Genomic DNA, 22,213 nt, shown 5'->3' with positions numbered 1-22,213 from the left:
ACCTGCTATCTGAATGGTACCTGCTACCTAACTGTTAATTGCTACCTAACTGTTACCTGTTACCTAACTGCCACCTAACTGTTACCTTCTACCTACTGTTACCTGTTACCTAACTGCTACCTAAATGTTCCCCGCCACCTAACTGTTACCTGCTACCTAACTGTTACATGTTACCTAACTGTTAGCAGGTAAGTTAGGTAGCAGTTACCTAACTTATCTGCTAACTAACTTACCTCCTACCTGACTGTTACCTGCTACCTAACTGTTACCTGCTATGTAACTGTTACCTGCTATGTAACTGTTACCTGCTATGTAACTGTTACCTGCTATGTAACTGTTACCTGCTATGTAACTGTTACCTGCTACCTCACTGTTACCTGTTACCTACAGTTGAAGTCGGAAGTTTACATACACCTTAGCCAAATACATTTAAACTCCGTTTTTCACAATTCCTGACATTTAATCCTAGTAAAAATTCTTCAATATATCCACATAATTTTCCTTCCTCATGATGCCATCTATTTTGTGAAGTGCACCAGTCCCTCCTGCAGCAAAGCACCCCCACAGCATGATGCTGCCACCCCGTGCTTCACAGTTGGGATGGTGGTTCTTCGGCTTGCAAGCCAACCCCTTTTTCCTCCAAACATAACGATGGTCATTATGGCCAAACAGTTCTATTTTTGTTTCATCAGACCAGAGGACATTTCTCCAAAAAGTACGATCTTTGTCCCCATGTGCAGTTGCAAACCGTAGTCTGGCTTTTTTATGGCGGTTTTGGAGCAGTGGCTTCTTCCTTGCTGAGCGGCCTTTCAGGTTATGTCTATATAGGACTCGTTTTACTGTGGATATAGATACTTTTGTACCTGTTTCCTCCAGCATCTTCACAAGGTCCTTTGCTGTTGTTCTGGGATTGATTTGCACTTTTCGCACCAAAGTACATTAATCTCTAGGAGACAGAATGGGGTCTCCTTCATAGCTGTTACCTTCTGTTAACTGCTACCTAACTGTGTCAAAGACAAGATGGAAGCCAACCACAGTCTGATGAAGAACAGATACAACAATGCATGCTGAGAATTCTGTGACTGGAATTCTTCACAGACAGACACATACATGTATGTCACTACTTATAATAATAATAATAATAATATGCCATTTAGCAGACGCTTTTATCCAAAGCGACTTATAGTCGTGTGTGCATACATTTTTGTGTATGGGTGGTCCCGGGGATCGAACCCACTACCTTGGCGTTACAAGCGCCGTGCTCTACCAGCTGAGCTACAGAGGACCACTTCCTTAGCACTGTAAGAAGTGGCTTGATGATGTGAATATTTCTCAGAGTTACATCAGCCACCAACATCACCCATTAGATTTTAACACTTTGGATTTGAATCAAAGCACAATCTTACAATCAAAGATCCTGGATTCAATCATGACCAGAGAGACATGAAAGCTGTGACACTTTGTAATTAATACAAGTACCATTTCCTTGTTGCCGATGTTGTTCTGTATGTTGAGAGAGATGGAATCTTGGTTGACCCCTGCTCCATCAACATGATGCTGCCCGCCATTACCAACAGGAACCTGAGAACACACCACACACGTCAGTTTCCTCCCAATACTAAACAATGATGTGGAGACAGGGTTATTGTCTTTCCCTGAATGTTATATCATAATATCAAGATGTTGTTGCAAGCCAACCCAGCCTAACCCTGAATGGGAAACCTGATCTGCTCCTTGTTCAACTTTGAAACCTAGTTCCTTCACAACGACACTTCAGATATTATATTGTGTTTCACTGCTAATCACTCACCTTCATCGGGGTGGTGGAAGCAGTTGAACCTGTTGTCTGTCTGTGTCTGTCTGTCTGTCTGTCTGTCTGTCTGTCTGTCTGTCTGTCTGTCTGTCTCTCTGTCTGTCTGTCTGTCTGTGCGATCACGTACACTGAAAACATTCATTTTCACTTTCTTTCTGTCGCTGATCAAAGTCAGATGCTCCTTTAGTCAAGTGCCACTTCCCTGACGCCCCCTTGGCTGATTATGTCCTGTCCTGTTTCTGTTACAATGACACTTATGACAGTCTGGATGTGTGTTTGTGGTAGGATCAAGGCTAGTGGCCCTTGTTCCTAATTCTTAAAGCAATAATAAACCACATACAGTTGAAGTCAGAAGTTTACATTCACCTTAGCCAAATACATTTAAACTCAGTTTTTCACAATTCCTGACATTTAATCCTAGTAAAAATGCCCTGTCTTAGGTCAGTTAGGATCACCACTTTATTTTAAGAATGTGAAATGTCAGAATAATAGTAGAGAGAATGATTTATTTCAGCTTTTATTTATTTCATCACATCCCCAGTGGGTCAGAAGTTTACATACACTCAATTAGTATTTGGTAGCATTGCCTTTAAATTGTTTAACTTGGGTCAAACGTTTCGGGTAGCCTTCCACAAGCTTCCCACAATAAATTGGGTGAATTTTGGCCCATTCCTCCTGACAGAGCTGGTGTAACTGAGTCAGGTTTGTAGGCCTGCTTGCTCGCACACGCTTTTTCAGTTCTGCCCACAAATTTTCTATAGGATTGACGTCAGGGCTTTGTGATGGCCACTCCAATACCTTGACTTTGTTGTCCTCAAGCCATTTTGCCACATCTTTGGAAGTATGCTTGGGGTCATTGTCCATTTGGAAGACCCATTTGTGACCAAGCTTTAACTTCCTGACTGATGTTGCTTCAATATATCCACATAATTTTCCTTCCTCATGATGCCATCGATTTTGTGAAGTGCACCAGTCCCTCCTGCAGCAAAGCACCCCCACAGCATGATGCTGCCACCCCCGTGCTTCACGGTTGGGATGGTGTTCTTCGGCTTGCAAGCGTTCCCCTTTTTCCTCCAAACATAACGATGGTCATTATGGCCAAACAGTTCTATTTTTGCTTCATCAGATCAGAGGACATTTCTCCAAAAAGTACAATCTTTGTCCCCATGTGCAGTTGCAAACTGCAGCGGTCTAAGGCACTGTATCTCAGTGCTTGAGGCGTCACTACAGACCCCCCTGGTTCGATTCCAGGCTGTATCACAACCGGCCGTGATTGGGAGTCCCATAGGGCGGCGCACAATTGGCCCAGCGTCGTCCGGGTTTGGCCGGTGTAGGCCGTCATTGTAAATAAGAATTTGCTCTTAACTGACTTGCCTAGTTAAATAAAGGTTAGATAAAGTAGTGGCTTCTTCCTTGCTGAGCGGCCTTTCAGGTTATGTCGATATAGGACTCGTTTTACTGTGGATATAGATACTTTTGTACCTGTTTCCTCCAGCATCTTCACAAGGTCCTTTGCTGTTGTTCTGGGATTGGTTTGCACTTTTCGCACCAAAGTACGTTCATCTCTAGGAGACAGAACGCGTCTCCTTCCTGAGCGGTATGACGGCTGCGTGGTCCCATGGTGTTTATACTTGCGTACTATTGTTTGTACAGATGAACGTGGTACCTTCAGGCGTTTGGAAATAGCTCCCAAGGATGAACCGGACTTGTGGAGGTCTACAATTTTTTTTCTGAGGTCTTGGCTGATTTCTTTTGATTTTCCCATGATGTCAAGCAAAGAGACACTGAGTTTGAAGGTAGGCCTTGAAATACATCCACAGGTACACCTCCAATTTACTCAAATGATGTCAATTAGCCTATCAGAAGCTTCTAAATTTTCCAAGCTGTTTAAAGGCACAGTCAACTTAGTGTATGTAAACTTCTGACTCACTGGAATTGTGATACAGTGAATTATAAGTGAAATAATCTGTCTGTAAACAATTGTTAGAAAAATAACTTGTGTTATGCACAAAGTAGATGTCCTAACCGACTTGCCAAAACTATAGTTTGTTAAAAATAAATTTGTGGAGTGGTTGAAAAAACGAGTTTTAATGACTCCAGCCTAAGTGTACGTAAACTTCCGACTTCAACTGTATTTGCAATTGTTACAATTAGACAGTAGTCCTTTCAACAGTAGGCCAGCCATGTATTCCCTGTACTGTATATAAAAGGGCACTGTGCTGTTGAGGGAGAAAATAATTCAGCCACCAAATGGCAGTGATGACCCACCTTTTCAGGAGAAAGCAAGGGCTTTTCTTCCTCTGCTGCATCATTGGTGGTCAGCCTGTGTCTATTATCTGAAGTCCCCTGCAATATGGAATATGGAATTATACAAACATTCTAATAGAATACTTGTTCAGTCAGTATTCTATTGACTGTTCTGCCTAAATAAAGGAGGTGCTTAAAGGATATGTGAAAGGCAGTTTACAGTAGCCCAGTTTTTTTATTACACTCTCTGAATGACATGCAGAAGCCAAATCAAATGTTTGTCCACCTGTCTGCATGTTCCGACTGAAACACAACTGCGTTTCTGCAAGAATGTTCTCTGGTCATGGCCAAATGAATGAGTCTGGAAAGTCTGTGGTAACGATCAATGACATTATGACACTGTGGAGCAATCGACATGGGCATGCAGAAGCAACCAAGGTTGTTACTGGGCAAAATACAGTATGATGTAGTGGGAGCTGAGAATAAAAAAAACGTTCAGATAAATTCATTATTTTAATTATTGTCAAATGCATTGCCTGTCCTGACATCCTGTCTCTGAATGCTGCGAAGCAGAAAAGTCCATTTTTCAATGCTATAGAACCCTCAAGTTATTCTGTTAATTATATTTTTTTACTTAGACCTATATAGGACATTATACAATCCGATTATAGATACGTGGCAGGTAACAGGATTTTCGGAAACAAGCACACCCCCTAAAAATGTTCACCCAATATTTCCCGGCGTCCGCATCGCAGCCACCCTGTGGGACAGCGTCTTATTTAGGGCACATTTCCACCGTCTTTTGGAGAAGGGTGTAATTGCAGACTGCACTTAGGGGCGTTTTCTGATATCGGCGTTTCTCGATGTCAAGTTACACCCATTGATGCTCGCTATTGGTCTGTGGCTGTTTCTTTCGGATCGGGGACAACAGTTGTTGACAAACTGTAGCATTGTAGCTAAGCCTCTCCCTTTTCCTAACCTTAACCTCATTCTCCTAACCTGCCACTTTAATTATCCTAACCTGCCACGTTTGTTATCCTAACCTGCTACGTTTGTTATCCTAACCTGCTATGTAATCAAATCATTTGTGTCGAGAAACCATTAGTCTCATAACACTGGTGTGGTGATACTGATGGGGTTGGTGGTTTGTTTACATAGCAGGTTGGGAGAACTAACGTGGCAGGTTAGGAGAACTAACGTGGCAGGTTAGGAGAACTAACGTGGCAGGTTAGGAGAACTAACGTGGCAGGTTAGGAGAATTAACGTGGCAGGTTAGGAGAATTAACGTGGCAGGTTAGGAGAACTAACGTGGCAGGTTAGGAGAACTTACGTGGCAGGTTAGGAGAACTTACGTGGCAGGTTAGGAGAATTAACGTGGCAGGTTAGGAGAACTAACGTGGCAGGTTAGGAGAACTAACGTGGCAGGTTAGGAGAATTAACGTGGCAGGTTAGGAGAACTCACGTGGCAGGTTAGGAGAACTCACGTGGCAGGTTAGGAGAATTAACGTTTTGGGTTAGGATAACTAATGTGGCAGGTTAGGAGACTGAGGTTAAGGTTAGAAAAAGGGTTAGGCTTAGCTACTGCTGTCAACAACTGTTATCCATGATGCGACAACTAGATGGGGCTTTAATAGTAGCCACAATGGTACAAACCATCAGTAACATAAAACCTGAACTGACCAACGGCAGTTATCAATGGACTGACCAATGGCAGGCACCAATGGGCGTTTCCTGATATCGAGGAACGCCCAAATCAAGAAACGCCCCGAATGTCTGTCTGCAATAAAACATATTGGACTTTGTGCGCATTGGAAAAGCTGCGTTGTGCTCTGAAGCCGAGCGTCGTGAACAAGGTTGACTTAGACTACACCTGAGGCGACTCGACTTTCAATAACAGCCTACCCTTTTCTTTCTATTGACGAATATGGCATTCATCGATTCGATTTAAACTCACCTGTTGCTTGGCGGTATTTTCAGCATGGTGATTGTTGTTGTCAAGACTTCCAGACCGCTGAACCGGTTGTAACTCGATAATGTCCATGTTTCCCAAATTATTCCAATACTCGGGAAAATTTCCCCAAACCCGGAACTATGAGACACTTTTACCTTGCCCTTTCTCCGTCTCAAGACAGTAAGCTATATTCAATAACGAACATTTAATCAATACTGGCTTATGTAATAAAAATATGTTTGTAGTCTACTCAGCGTTGTGATACAACTTCCATTAGACTATTCCTTTCTCCCCTGCCCAGGTGACTTAACCTTGTTAAACTTCAGAAACGGAAGAAGGCGTTGTCTTTAGTCAGAGCGAGAAAGAATAAGAAAAGAAGAGAGAGAGACCAGCGGCAGCAGCTTTCCCTGTCAATAAGGTGTGTTCCCATATCATATTTCGATTTCATTCCATAGGCATTTTCCAGGACTTTTAAAGTTTGTTGAGTAGGCCAGACTGTGTTACTTCAGTCCTGTAGGAATGTCCCCTAATATTGAGATGTAGTAAATATTGATAAACCATAGAATAGAATGGAATAGAGTAGAATGGATTATAATTTATTCGAATGGAATAGAACGTATTAGAATGGAATAGAACGTATTAGAATGGAATAGAACGTATTAGAATGGAATAGAACGTATTAGAATGGAATAGAGTAGAATGGAATAGGCAGGTGTGAGCGTCTGCTAAATGACAAAAAAATTAAATAAATAAATAGAAGGGCAGGTATTGCTGGGAGTATTTCGCCCCCGTGTGAAAGAAGTGAGTACTGCAGGAAATGATGAGGTGTGCAGTGTAACTATAATAATAATAATGTACCATTTAGCAGACGCTTTTATCCAAAGCGACTTACAGTCATGCGTGCATACATTTTTTGTGTATGGGTGGTCCCGGGGGATCGAACCCACTACCCTGGCATTACAAGCGCTGTGCTCTACCAGCTGAGCTACAGAGGACCACATACCAATGACATTACAATAAACATTTAATCTTCTATTTTCCAAATCCAAAAAGTGTAAGAGCACACAGCCACAATAGAAGAAAAAAAAAAAGCATAACATTTTAACAATGGCTTGTATGACTACTGTCTACACAGGCAAGAAGGCATCAACGTCTTTGAAATACTCTAGTCCTACCAGTGGAGGCTCCTCAAAGGAATAAGGGGAGGACCATCCTACTAAGTGATTTTTTTAAATAGTGAAACACTTAAGTTATCATTTTTAGATACATCTATAATAAATATATTCATGTCAACAAATAATTGATTAAAACACACTGTTTTACAATGAAGGTCTACAGTAGCCTCAGCAGCACTCTGTAGGGTATCACCATGGTGTAGCCGGAGGACAGCTAGTTTCCGTCCTCCTCTGGGTACATTGACTTCAATACAAAACCTAGGAGGCTCATGGTTCTCGCCCCCTTCCATGGACTTACACAGTAATTATGACGACTTCCGGAGGACATCCTCCAACCTATCAGAGCTCTTGCAGCATGAACTGACATGTTGTCCATCCAATCAAAGGATCAGAGAATTAATCTAGTACTAAAAGCAAAAGCTACAGCTAGCTAGCACTGCAGTGCATAAAATGTGGTGAGTAGTTGACTCAAAGAGAGAGAAAGACAATAGTTTAACAGTTTTGAACAAATTTCTTATTTTTCTTAGTTTACATTTCACATACTTAGCTAATGCAGCTAATTTAGCCTACTCAACAACCTGACTCAAACTGAGAGGAATGCTATTTATGTTAGCTAGCTGGCTAAGGCTATCCAACACTGCAACTCTTCCAAGTCAAGGTAAGCTTTCAGTTTTATTAATTTATTGCCAACAAGGCCTGCAGGTGTTACTGCTAAACTGCTTGCTGTAAACTGTGCTGCGTGATCGTACACTTGGATTGTGGGTTTACTAACGCGTTAGTTCTAGTTTGTTGACTATAACGTTACTAGGGTGACAACGATGTAGGCTGTGTGTAGCGGTTAGCGGTTATGGTATGAAGGTTTGGCTTGGAGAGGGTTTTTGCGCCTGGTCACAGACAGCTGAAGTCCACAAGCGAAGGGAAAAGGTGAGAGGAGGAGAGCACGTAGATGTGAGAAGGAATTAAACAAAGAGCAAAGTGATGATGCTTTAGGTGGCTGCTATGAAAGTGAACTGTGTGCGCGGATGATCAGGGGTGTATTCATTCCGCAGATTCTGTAGCAAAAACGTTTCTTAAACGGAAGCAAGCGGAACGAAACGGGGAGGGACCTACCTGAATTTGTCCAACAGAAACTCTCGTTACACCGCAGATCAGCGAGATGCAGGTAAGAGTGTGCAAGGCAGTATTGAATGTGTCACTGTCTGTCACCTTGATTACTCCAGTTTGTCTTTCGGACCTGTGCACCTACGTTATAAACTTTCATTCATAGGCTAGGTTGTAGCAACCTCATGATGGGTACAGGGAACATTCATGTAGTAGCCTAAACCTATCGATGTTACATTGAGCTGTGTGAATGGAATATGAATGAGAGTCATCCAATATGCTGTAATAGAAATAAGGCTATGCTCCCCCCCCCAAAAAAAATAATTGTCCTCCCTAATCTTAAACGGCACCGACCGCCACTGAGTCCCACAATACTGGCTTTGAAGGCATCCGCATCACTCTTCCAACTCTAAACGTATTTATTCATCACCACCAACTCTGGAATTACAATAATAATCATCAAGCTCTTCATTCTACTTTTATTTTTTCTTTACATGCTGCGGACCAGAGCCATAGATTCAGGCTATACAATACAAGCCATATATCTGTCACTCTCCTGTGTCAAATACAGTAGCATTGTAATTTACAGTGAGAAAAGCAAAAAAGTCTAAACTTTAATGTACACAACGATTGGAAAAACAGAATCAGCAAAGTAAACCCAAAACACCTTGAGAAATTACAAAAAGGGGCAAAAGTTACAAATATAAATTCGTAACTGAGGGTGTTTGGGGAGGATGGCAGAACTTGCAAGTTTTTTCACATTTGGAAACTATTCTCATTTCCCTTCCTTATCCCATTGTATTTATAGAGTGTTTACCAAATGGCACCCTATTTCCCTATATAGTGCACCCTATGGGCCCTGGTCAAAAGTAATGCACAATAGGGATAGGGTGCCATTTGGGATGCACACATAGTATTCGGCACCTCCACTATCCTCTGCCCCTCTGGACTCTATCATTGTGGTGATGTTATGACCAGGGGAGTGCGTTGTTTCACAGGATTCTTTACTCTTTCCAGATCTGTTTAGATTATTATAATTTTTTAACATTCCATTCAACAGTCCAGACATCAAGACTAGCTAAAACCAGAGGCCATTTTCCTTTCTTTCTTTCTTTCTTTCTTTCTTTAAGTGTGTTGAGTATTGCCTTGCGGCTGGTCTGAATTATCAAATAAATCATTTTTAAAAATGTATGACATTTTAATATGTCATGAACACAACTATCTGATTGTCGAACAAAATCACTTAAAAAAGTTGTCTACCTGCGGCTGCACACATCTGTTACAAACACCATAAAGTGTAATGACATTTGGCTACTACAGTGGAGTGTTTTCATGGATGCCAAAGGAAGCCATGCTTCCCCCCCAAAAATTTGAACAATAAAAAAAAAAAGGAAACAACACGAAATAATGTTTACTCTTTTTGCTCAGACAGCATCAGATAGACGGGCTACACATCCTGAGACAGAGGGGGCGCTGTTTCGCTCACTCTGATGCTTTCAAATCAAATCAAATTTTATTGGTCACATGCGCCGAATACAACAGGTGCAGACATTACAGTGAAATGCTTACTTACAGCCCTTAACCAACAGTGCATTTATTTTTAACAAAAAAAGTAAAAATAAAACAACAACAAAAAAAAGTGTTGAGAAAAAAAAGAGCAGAAGTAAAATAAAGTGACAGTAGGGAGGCTATATATGTTGATATTGATGTGTCTCGCTGTCGGCGAGAGTCTCAGTCAAATTATCAATATTATCAACAATTCACACTCTGCTCCAGTGTCTTAGAGCTTGACAAGCTGCCTGTCCTCCAGTGAGAGAGGTGACCAGGAGAGGTGACCAGGAGAGGTGAGAGGTGACCAGGAGAGGTGACCGGTGACCAGGAGAGGTGACCAGGAGAGGTGAGAGGTGACCAGGAGAGGTGAGAGGTGACCAGGAGAGGTGAGAGGTGACCAGGAGAGGTGACCAGCAGAGGTGAGAGGTGACCAGGAGAGGTGACCAGGAGAGGTGAGAGGTGACCAGGAGAGGTGAGAGGTGACCAGGAGAGGTGAGAGGTGACAAGGAGAGGTGACCAGCAGAGGTGAGAGGTGACCAGGAGAGGTGAGAGGTGACCAGGAGAAGTGAGAGGTGACCAGGAGAAGTGAGAGGTGACCAGGAGAAGTGAGAGGTGACCGTTAGAGGTTAGCGGTGACCAGGAGAGGTGAGAGGTGACCAGGAGAGAGAGAGTTGACCAGGAGAGAGAGAGTTGACCAGGAGAGGTTAACAGGAGAGGTGACCTGGAGAGGTGAGAGGTCACCGTGAGAGGATAGCTGTGACCAGGAGAGGTGATAGGTGACCAGGATAGGTGACCAGAAGAGGTGAGAGGTGACCGTGAGAGGTGACCAGGAGAGGTGAGGTGACCAGGAGCGGTGAGAGGTGACCAGGAGAAGTGAGAGGTGACCAGGAGAGGAGACCAGGAGAGGTGAGACAGCTGGGCCAAATACTATAGAGAGAACTATTATTTAAACTGCTGCAGAAACAAGAAATGATCACCTCCAACGGTATCTGATTGAACACAAAGCTATGCAGAGGACTGTCTATCCATTGCAACAGACACATTTAAATACGACAGGCATGTACGCAAGATTTAGTTCTGTGTACCAAGATTATGCAGATTATGCAAGTTTCATAATTAATGAGGATGCGTCCCAAATGACACCCTTATTCCTTTTATAGTGCACTACTTTTGACCAGGGCTCTGGTCAAAAATAGTGCACTATAAAGGCAATAGGAGGTTCCATTTGGGACTCAGCCATTGACTGATTGTATGATTTCTATCTACAGTGATTTGTAAACATTGTTCAGAGGTTTTCATCCCCCTCCCGAGGCTGTGGTGGATCCTCCTGTTCCTCTGTCTGGTTGTTGTAGCTCTTTTGGAACAATAGGTGACAAGACCCCTCCTCCTCTATGGCCTCCAGAGAATCTGAAGCCTGGGGCTCACCTAGGGCCTGCTCCCCAGCTTCCTCCTCCACATCCTGGGTGGCTGGGGCCGCCTCTCCTGTCTCCTCCTCCAGCACTTGGTCCCCTTTGGCCTGTTCACTGTCCCTGTCTCCAGTCTCTGTCAGAGTGTCTGGGTGAGACGGGGGGCTTCCCCGGGTCTCCTCCCCCCCATCCCCACCCTCACCCTCACCTGGCTGCTCAAACACTTGGTCCACCTGGTCCTCGGCCCCGTTCACCTGGAGGCCGTCTGGGTCACCTTGGGACACACACCCTCCCTCAGAGACTACGCCCTCCTCAACACGTGACTGCCGGTGCTGCCGTGTGGGCGGACGCCTCTTTAAGGACAGCCGAACTCGACTCTACGGGGGGAGAGAGAAAAACAGGAAGACACTGAGTGTTGCGCAACACACAACAGCTAATGAATAAAGTCAGGCTTCAGTCAGACTTGATGATCTTGATCTCTGTTTCAATCTCTGTCTTTCTATGATTTTGGCCTTTTGTACTTTAATACAACATCATAGAAAGACAATCATGATTAATTACATTGTTCGTTTTATTTTATTAGGAACAACTTAACAAAATATGCGTTTTAATGTCTTTAATTATGGATTATGTTGCTAATTAGTTTTAATAATCTAACAAGTCATATTGAGTAGTAATAGTGGGAGTGACAGCCCCTATAGGAGAAGGGCACTAGAGGAGAAGGGCACTAGAGGAGAAGGGCACTAGAGGAGAAGGGCACTAGATAAGAGTGACAGCCCCTAGAGGAGAAGGGCACTAGATAAGAGTGACAGCCCCTAGAGGAGAAGGGCACTAGAGGAGAAGGGCACTAGAGGAGAAGGGCACTAGATAAGAGTGACAGCCCCTATAGGAGAAGGGCACTAGATAAGACTGACAGCCCCTAGAGGAGAAGGGCACTAGATAAGAGTGACAGCCCCTAGAGGAGAAGGGCACTAGAGGAGAAGGGCACTAGAGGAGAAGGGCACTAGATAAGAGTGACAGCCCTATAGGAGAAGGGCACTAGATAAGACTGACAGCCCCTAGAGGAGAAGGGCACTAGATAAGAGTGACAGCCCCTAGAGGAGAAGGGCACTAGAGGAGAAGGGCACTAGAGGAGAAGGGCACTAGAGGAGAAGGGCACTAGAGGAGAAGGGCACTAGATAGGAGTGACAGCCCCTAGAGGAGAAGGGCACTAGATAAGAGTGACAGCCCCTAGAGGAGTAGGGCACTAGATAAGAGTGACAGCCCCTATAGGAGAAGGGCACTAGATAAGAGTGACAGCCCCTAGAGGAGAAGGGCACTAGATAAGAGTGACAGCCCCTAGAGGAGAAGGGCACTAGATAAGAGTGACAGCCCCTATAGGAGAAGGGCACTAGATAAGAGTGACAGCCCCTAGAGGAGAAGGGCACTAGATAAGAGTGACAGCCCCTAGAGGAGAAGGGCACTAGATAAGAGTGACAGCCCCTATAGGAGAAGGGCACTAGATAAGAGTGACAGCCCCTATAGGAGAAGGGCACTAGATAAGAGTGACAGCCCCTATAGGAGAAGGGCACTAGATAAGAGTGACAGCCCCTAGAGGAGTAGGGCACTAGATAAGAGTGACAGCCCCTAGAGGAGAAGGGCACTAGAGGAGAAGGGCACTAGATAAGAGTGACAGCCCCTATAGGAGAAGGGCACTAGATAAGAGTGACAGCCCCTAGAGGAGATAGATGGGAGGAGTTGAGGGGAGCTGAAAGATAGATGGGAGGAGTTGAGGGGAGCTGAAAGATAGATGGGAGGGGTAAGATGGGAATAAAAACAAACAAAAGAGAACTACTGTAAACTATACAGTGTCCGTAAAATTGCATTCGGAAAATATTCAGACCCCTTGACTTTTTCCACATTTTGTTACGTTACAGCCTTGTTCTAAAATTGATTAAATTGTTTTTTTCCTCATCAATCTACACACAATACCCCATAATGACAAAGCAAAAACAGGTTTTTATAAATTTTAGTACATTTATTACAAATAAAAAATGGAAATATCACATTTACATAAGTATTCAGACCCTGTACTTGTTGAAGCACCTTTGGCAGCGATTACAGCCTCAAGTCTTCTTGGGTATGACGCTACAAGCTTTGCACACCTGTATTTGGGGAGTTTCTCCCATTCCTCTCTGCAGATCCTCTCAAGCTCTGTCAGGTTGGATGGGGAGCGTTGCTGCGCAGCTTTTTTAAAGTCTCTCCAGAGATGTTCGATCTGGTTCAAGTCCGGGCTCTGGCTGGGCCACTCGAGGACATTCAGAGACTTGTCCCGAAGCCACTCCTGCGTTGTCTTGGCTGTGTGCTTAGGATCGTTGTCCTGTTGGAAGGTGAACCTTCGCCCCAGTCTGAGGTCCTGAGCGCTCTGGAGCAGGTTTTCATTAAGGATCTCTCTGTACTTTGCTCCGTTCATCTTTCCCTCGATCCTGACTAGTCTCCCAGTCCCTTCCGCTGAAAAACATCCCCACAGCATGAGGCTGCCACCACCATGCTTCACCGTAGGGATGGTGCCAGGTTTCCTCCAGACGTGACACCTGGCATTCAGGCCAAAGAGTTCAATCTTGGTTTCATCAGACCAGAGAATCTTGTTTCTCATGGTCTGAGAGTCTTTAGGTGCCTTTTGGCTAACTCCAAGCAGGCTGTCATGTGCCTTTTACTGAGGAGTGGCTTCCGTCTGGCCACTCTACCATAAAGGCCTGATTGGTGGAGTGCTGCAGAGATGGTTGTCCCTGGAAGGTTCTCTCATCTCCACAGAGGAACTCTAGAGCTCTGTCAGAGTGACCATCAGGTTCTTGGTCACCTCCCCGACCAAGGCCCTTCTCCCCCGATTGCTCTAGGAAGAGTCTTGGTGGTTCCAAACTTCTTCCACTTAAGAATGATGGAGGCCACTGTGTTCTTGGGGACCTTCAATGCTGCAGACATTTTTTGGTACCCTTCCCCAGATCAGTGCCTCGACACAACCCTGTCTCGGAGCTCTACAGACAATTCCTTCAACCTCATGGCTTGGTTTTTGCTCTGATATGCACTGTCAACTATGGGACCTTATATAGGCAGGTGTGTACTTTTCCAAATCATGTCCAATCAAGTTGTAGAAACATCTCAAGGATTATCAATGGAAACAGGATGCATCTGACCTGAATTTCGAGTCTCATAGCGAAGTGTCTGAATACTCATGTAAATAAAACATCTTTGTAATAAATTTGCAAAATAATCTAAAAACCTGTTTTTTCTTTGTCATTATTAGGTATTGGGTGTAGAATGCTGAGGGAAAACAAATATTTAATCAATTTTAGAATATGGCTGTAATGTAACAAAATGTTGAAATAGTCAAGGGGTCTGAATACTTTTTTAGTCATTTAGTATGTATAAGCTGGAAGTTGAAGTCGAAGCCTAAGAGTTGTTGTCCATTCGTTTACTCCAATTAGGGGAGGGGTGGTAGGGTTAGGGGAAATATAATAAAGGAAAATATATTTATATATATACAGTACCAGTCAAAGGTTTGGACACACCTACTCATTTAAGGGTTTTTCTTTATTTTTACTATTTTCTACATTCTAGAATAATAGTGAAGAGATCAAAACTATGAAATAACACATATGGACTCATGTAGTAACCAAAAAAGTGTTAAACAAATCAAAATATATTTTGTATTTGAGATTCTTCAAATAGTCACCCTTTGCCTTGATGACAGCTTTGCACACTCTTGGCATTCTCTCAACCAGCTTCACCTGGAATGCTTTTCCAACAGTCCTGAAGGAGTTCCCACATATGCTGAGTACTTGTTGGCTGCTTTTCCTTCATTCTGCCGTCCGACTCAATTGGGTTGAGGTCAGGGGATTGTGGAGGCCAGGTCATCTGATGCAGCACTCCATCACTCTGCTTCTTGGTAAAATAGCACTTACACAGCTTGGAGGTGTTTTGGGTCATTGTCCTGTTGAAAAACAATTGATAGTCCCACTAAGCCCAAACCAGATGAGATTGCGTATCACTGCAGAATGCTGTGGTGGCCATGCTGGTTAAGTGTGCCTTGAATTCTAAATAAATCACAGACAGTGTCACCAGCAAAGCACCCCCACACCATAACACCTCCTCCTCCATGCTTTACGGTGGGAAATATACATGCGGAGATCATCCGTTCACCCACACCGCTTCTCACAAAGACACGGAGGTTGGAACCAAAAATCTCCAATTTGGACTCCAATTTCCACCTATCTAATGTGCATTGCTCGTGTTTCTTGGCCCAAGCAGGTCTCTTCTTCTTATTGGTGTCCTTTAGTAGTGGTTTCGTTGCAGCAATTCGACCATGAAGGCCTGATTCACACAGTCCCCTCTGAACAGTTGATGTTGAGATGTCTGTTACTTGAACTCTGTGAAGCATTTATTTGGGCTGCAATTTCTGAGGCTGGTAACTCTAATGAACTTATCCACTGCAGCAGAGGTAACTCTGGGTCTTCCATTCCTGTGGCGGTCCTCATGAGAGCCAGTTTCATCATAGCGCTTGATGGTTTTTGCGACTACACTTGAAGAAACTTTCAAAGTTCTTGAAATGTTCAATATTGACTGACCTTCATGTCTTAAAGTAATGATGGACTGTCGTTTCTCTTTGCTTATTTGAGCTCTTCTTGCCATAATATGGACTTGGTATTTTACCAAATAGGGCTATCTTCTGTACACCACCCCTACCTTGTCACAACACAACTGATTGGCTCAAACGCATTAAGAAGGAAATAAATTCCACTATTTAACTTTTAAGAAGGCACACCTGTTAATTTAAATGCATTTTTTCATGTGTTATTTCATAGTTTTGATGTCTTCACTATTATTCTACAATGTAAAAAATAGAAAAAATAAAGAAAAACCCTTGAATGAGTAGGTGTGTCCAAACTTTTGACTGGTAGTATGTGTATATATATATATATATATATACAGTTGAAGTCGGAAGTTTACATACACCTTAGCCAAATACATTTAAACTCAGTTTTTCACAATTCCTGACATTTAATAAATAATAAAAATAAATAATAATAAATTGGCCAATAGTACGCAAGTATAAACACCATGGGACCACGCAGCCGTCATACTGCTCAGGAAGGAGACGCGTTCTGTCTCCTAGAGATGAACGTACTTTGGTGCGAAAAGTGCAAATCAATCCCAGAACAACAGCAAAGGACCTTGTGAAGATGCTGGAGGAAACAGGTACAAAAGTATCTATATCCACAGTAAAACAAGTCCTATATCGACATAACCTGAAAGGCCGCTTAGCAAGGAAGAAGCCACTGCTCCAAAACCGCCATAAAAAAGCCTGACTACGGTTTGCAACTGCACATGGGGACAAAGATCGTACTTTTTGGAGAAATGTCTTCTGGTCTGATGAAAGAAAAACAGAACTGTTTGGCCATAATGACCATCATTATGTTTGGAGGAAAAAGGGGGTCGCTTGCAAGCCGAAGAACACCATCCCAACCGTGAAGCACGGGGGTTGGCAGTATCATGCTGTGGGGGTGCTTTGCTGCAGGAGGGACTGGTGCACTTCACAAAATAGATGGCATCATGAGGAAGGAAAATTATGTGGATATATTGAAGCAACATCTCAAGACATCAGTCAGGAAGTTAAAGGTTGGTCGCAAATGGGTGTTCCAAATGGACAATGACCCCAAGCATACTTCCAAAGTTGTGGCAAAATGGCTTAAGGACAACGAAGTCAAGGTATTAAAGTGGCCATCACAAAGCCCTGACGTCAATCCTATAGAAAATTTGTGGGCAGAACTGAAAAAGCGTGTGCGAGCAAGCAGGCCTACAAACCTGACTCAGTTACACCAGCTCTGTCAGGAGGAATGGGCCAAAATTCACCCAACTTATTGTGGGAAGCTTGTGGAAGGCTACCCGAAACGTTTGACCCAAGTTAAACAATTTAAAGGCAATGCTACCAAATACTAATTGAGTGTATGTAAACTCCTGACCCACTGGGAATGTGATGAAAGAAATAAAAGCTGAAATAAATCATTCTCTCTACTATTATTCTGACATTTCACATTCTTAAAATAAAGTGGTGATCCTAACTGACCTAAGACAGGGAATCTTTACTAGGATAAAATGTCAGGAATTGTGAAAAACTGAGTTTAAATGTATTTGGCTAAGGTGTATGTCAACTTACGACTTCAACTGTGTGTGTATATATGTATATATATATATATATATATACAGTGGGGAAAAAAAGTATTTAGTCAGCCACCAATTGTACAAGTTCTCCCACTTAAAAAGATGAGAGAGGCCTGTAATTTTCATCATAGGTACACGTCAACTATGACAGACAAAATGAGGGAAAAAAAATCCAGAAAATCACATTGTAGGATTTTTAATGAATTTATTTGCAAATTATGGTGGAAAATAAGTATTTGGTCAATAACAAAAGTTTCTCAATACTTTGTTATATACCCTTTGTTGGCAATGACACAGGTCAAACGTTTTCTGTAAGTCTTCACAAGGTTTTCACACACTGTTGCTGGTATTTTGGCCCATTCCTCCATGCAGATCTCCTCTAGAGCAGTGATGTTTTGGGGCTGTCGCTGGGCAACACGGACTTTCAACTCCCCTCCAAAGATTTTCTATGGGGTTGAGATCTGGAGACTGGCTAGGCCACTCCAGGACCTTGAAATGCTTCTTACGAAGCCACTCCTTCGTTGCCCGGGCGGTGTGTTTGGGATCATTGTCATGCTGAAAGACCCAGCCACGTTTCATCTTCAATGCCCTTGCTGATGGAAGGAGGTTTTCACTCAAAATCTCACGATACATGGCCCCATTCATTCTTTCCTTTACACGGATCAGTCGTCCTGGTCCCTTTGCAGAAAAACAGCCCCAAAGCATGATGTTTCCACCCCCATGCTTCACAGTAGGTATGGTGTTCTTTGGATGCAACTCAGCATTCTTTGTCCTCCAAACACGACGAGTTGAGTTTTTACCAAAAAGTTATATTTTGGTATCATCTGACCATATGACATTCTCCCAATCCTCTTCTGGATCATCCAAAGGCACTCTAGCAAACTTCAGACGGGCCTGGACATGTACTGGCTTAAGCAGGGGGACTGCAGGATTTGAGTCCCTGGCGGCGTAGTGTGTTACTGATGGTAGGCTTTGTTACTTTGGTCCCAGCTCTCTGCAGGTCATTCACTAGGTCCCCCATGTGGTTCTGGGATTTTTGCTCACCGTTCTTGTGATCATTTTGACCCCACGGGGTGAGCTCTTGCGTGGAGCCCCAGATCGAGGGAGATTATCAGTGGTCTTGTATGTCTTCCATTTCCTAATAATTGCTCCCACAGTTGATTTCTTCAAACCAAGCTGCTTACCTATTGCAGATTCAGTCTTCCCAGCCTGGTGCAGGTCTACAATTTTGTTTCTGGTGTCCTTTGACAGCTCTTTGGTCTTGGCCATAGTGGAGTTTGGAGTGTGACTGTTTGAGGTTGTGGACAGGTGTCTTTTATACGGATAACAAGTTCAAACAGGTGCCATTAATACAGGTAACGAGTGGAGGACAGAGGAGCCTCTTAAAGAAGAAGTTACAGGTCTGTGAGAGCCAGAAATCTTGCTTGTTTGTAGGTGACCAAATACTTATTTTCCACCATAATTTGCAAATAAATTCATTAAAAATCCTACAATGTGATTTTCTGGAATTTCTTTTCTCAATTTGTCTGTCATAGTTGACGTGTACCTATGATGAAAATTACAGGCCTCTCTCATCTTTTTAAGTGGGAGAACTTGCACAATTGGTGGCTGACTAAAAACTTTTTTGCCCCACTGTATATATATATATATATATATATATATATATAGCTCTGGAAAAAATTAAGAGACCACTGCAAATTTTTCTGAAATCAGCATCTCTACATGTATGACAGCCATTCCATTCCAGTGTCTGTTGAATTCCAACACAGGCACACCTCATTCTACTGAATTAGGTACTGATTAGGTGATCACCTGAACCAAATCTTATTTAACGAGGAAAAGTATAAAAACCACTGCTGTGGTCATCACTATCCTCTTGCAATAGGACCAGCTGGATGGCAAAAACAACCTCAAAAGTAATATTAATCAAATAATAACTATTTACCAGGCCAAAAGAGTTGAAAAGGAAAGTTTTGAGTGAGGAAAAGAAGGGTGCAATTCTGGCTTTACTGTTAGTGGGATACAGTGAGCGTCAGGTTGCTTCCATCCTTAAAATTTCAAAGACGGCGGTTCATAAGAACAAGGTCAAGCAGCAGACATTGGGGACAACAAAGCTACAGACCGGCAGAGGGCGAAAACGACTCTCTACTGACCGGGATGACCTCCAACTCATTCGAATGTCACTCAACAACCGTAGGATGACATCAAGTGACCTACAAAAAGAATGGCAAACGGCAGCTGGGGTGAAGTGCACGGCGAGGACGGTTCGAAACAGGCTCCTAGGGGCAGGGCTGAAGTCGTGCAAAGCTAGAAAAAAGCCCTTCATCAATGAGAAGCAAAGAAAAGCCAGGCTGAGGTTTGCAAAATACCATAAGGATTGGACCGTAGAGGACTGGAGTAAGGTCATCTTCTCTGATGAGTCCAATTTTCAGCTTTGCCCAACACCTGGTCGTCTAATGGTTAGACGGAGACCTGGAGAGGCCTACAAGCCACAGTGTCTCGCACCAACTGTGAAATTTGGTGGAGGATCGGTGATGATCTGGGGGTGCTTCAGCAAGGCTGGAATCGGGCAGATTTGTCTTTGTGAAGGACGCATGAATCAAGCCATGTACAAGGTTGTCCTGGAAGAAAACCTGTTTCCTTTTGCTCTGACATTGTTCCCCAACTCTGAGGATTGTTTTTTCCAGCAGAACAATGTGCCATGCCACACAGCCAGGTCAATCAAGGTGTGGATGGAGGACCACCAGATCAAGACCCTGTCATTACCAGCCCAATCTCCAGACCTGAACCCCATTGAAAACTTATGGAATGTGATCAAGAGGAAGATAGATGGTCACAAGCCATCAAACAAAGCCGAGCTGCTTGAATTCTTGCGCCAGGAGTGGCATAAAGTCACCCAACATCAATGTGAAAGACTGGTGGAGAGCCTGCCAAGACGCATGAAAGCTGTGATTGAAAATCAAGGTTATTCCACTAAATATTGATTTCTGAACTCTTCCTAAGTTAAAACATTAGTATTGTGTTGTTTAAAAAAACATTTTATTTGCATTATTCAAGGTCTGACAACACATTTTTATTTGGAATTTGGGAGAAATGTTGTCAGTAGTTTATAGAATAAAACAATTTTTAAAATTTCACCCAAACACATACCTATAAATAGTAAAACCAGAGAAACGTATATTTTTGCAGTGGTCTTAATTTTTTCCAGAGCTGTATATATATATATATATATATATATATTTGCTAAATAAATGTAAGGGGGATTGAAAATGATGCAGACAATTACATTGATGGAAGCCACAATCTATCTGCAATACTAAAGCTGATCTACCCCCTAAACAAATAAAATAAACAAATGGAGGAGGATGAGGAGGAGGAGGGAAAAGGAATGGAAGAGGAGGAGGAAGGAGAAGGAATGGAGGAGGAAGAGGGGGAGGGAGAAGGAATGGAGGAGGTGGAGGAGGAGGGAAAAGGAATGGAGGAGGAAGAGGGGGCGGGAGAAGGAATGGAGGAGGAAGAGGGGGAGGGAGAAGGAATGGAGGAGGTGGAGGAGGATAGGAGAAGAGGGGCGGGAGAAGGAATGGAGGAGGAAGAGGGGGAGGGAGAAGGAATGGAGGAGGAAGAGGGGGCGGGAGAAGGAATGGAGGAGGAGGAGGAGGAGGAGAAGGGGAGAAGTAGGCTAAGTGGATTACACCTCCAATCCCCCTGGTCTCTGCGCTGAGGCACTGCAGGAGGCCTATTCCTGGGCTTACAGAGCATAGAAATAGAATCTATAGAAGGGGCTTACCGCCTCTAACCCTGGCAATTTGACTGGTACATTTGACTTGAATAGGGAGGCCCATTCTATAGATGATTTTCTATGTGACAGAGGGCCTATTTAAGGACTACAGGACACACTGCTAGGGACATGTGTCACCAGGGGGAGGGGACATGTGGCCTGGAGTGATGTCACAGGAGAAGGCGTGAGAGATCAATACCACAGGAGAAGGCGTGAGAGATCAATACCACAGGAGAAGGCGTGAGAGATCAATACCACAGGAGAAGGCGTGAGAGATCAAGACCACAGGGTTTCCACTGACTGAAGTAGGACTACCATGCTTGTGTTAGTGTTACGTCACAGGCAGCATCCCAGCACAGAAAGGGTGTTCAAGCTAACTCCAAATGATGACGTTCAATACAGCTACAATATCAATCTACTGCTGTAGGTTACAATACAGCTACAATATCAATCTACTGCTGTAGGTTACAATACAGCTACAATATCAATCTACTGCTGTAGGTTACAATACAGCTACAATATCAATCTACTGCTGTAGGTTACAATACAGCTACAATATCAATCTACTGCTGTAGGTTACAATACAGCTACAATATCAATCTACTGCTGTAGGTTACAATACAGCTACAATATCAATCTACTGCTGTAGGTTACAATACAGCTACAACATCAATCTACTGCTGTAGGTTACAATACAGCTACAACATCAATCTACTGCTGTAGTTTACAATACAGCTACAATATCAATCTACTGCTGTAGGTTACAATACAGCTACAATATCAATCTACTGCTGTAGGTTACAATACAGCTACAATATAAATCTACTGCTGTAGGTTACAATACAGCTACAATATCAATCTACTGCTGTAGGTTACAATACAGCTACAATATCAATCTACTGCTGTAGGTTACAATACAGCTACAATATCAATCTACTGCTGTAGGTTACAATACAGCTACAATATAAATATACTGCTGTAGGCTACAATATA

General features: G+C 43.2%; 2 protein-coding genes and 1 long non-coding RNA gene across 4 annotated transcripts in view; 1 reads left to right on the top strand and 2 right to left on the bottom strand.

The window, feature by feature from the left end:
* LOC121566870 (TPA-induced transmembrane protein homolog) overlaps positions 1 to 6,101 on the bottom strand; it is a 28,528-nt gene extending 22,427 nt beyond the window's left edge. For both annotated transcript variants that reach the window (XM_041876764.1, XM_041876765.1), the window contains exons 1-3: positions 6,015 to 6,101; positions 4,082 to 4,159; positions 1,480 to 1,581 (exon numbers count right to left, since the gene is read on the bottom strand). In XM_041876764.1, the coding sequence (XP_041732698.1) occupies positions 1,480 to 1,581; positions 4,082 to 4,159; positions 6,015 to 6,101 (267 nt within the window). The remainder of the gene's footprint in view (positions 1 to 1,479; positions 1,582 to 4,081; positions 4,160 to 6,014) is intronic.
* Positions 6,100 to 10,174, top strand: LOC121566871. Its single transcript, XR_006001017.2, has 4 exons — positions 6,100 to 6,191; positions 6,313 to 6,429; positions 8,236 to 8,348; positions 10,064 to 10,174. It is a non-coding gene; the product is annotated as an uncharacterized LOC121566871 (long non-coding RNA).
* Positions 10,175 to 10,376: 202 nt separating this feature from the next.
* The window catches only part of zgc:153184 (uncharacterized protein LOC751652 homolog), a 62,351-nt gene continuing 50,514 nt past the window's right edge, over positions 10,377 to 22,213 (bottom strand). Inside the window, exon 6 of the mRNA XM_041876763.2 lies at positions 10,377 to 11,621. Within this exon, the coding sequence (XP_041732697.1) occupies positions 11,124 to 11,621 (498 nt within the window). The 3' untranslated portion in view covers positions 10,377 to 11,123. The remainder of the gene's footprint in view (positions 11,622 to 22,213) is intronic.

The sequence above is a fragment of the Coregonus clupeaformis genome, chromosome 5, assembly GCF_020615455.1.
Source record: "Coregonus clupeaformis isolate EN_2021a chromosome 5, ASM2061545v1, whole genome shotgun sequence".
Taxonomy (NCBI): domain Eukaryota; kingdom Metazoa; phylum Chordata; class Actinopteri; order Salmoniformes; family Salmonidae; genus Coregonus; species Coregonus clupeaformis.
Note: the sequence above shows the minus strand (reverse complement) of the source record. Positions and strands in the feature narration are given on the sequence as shown.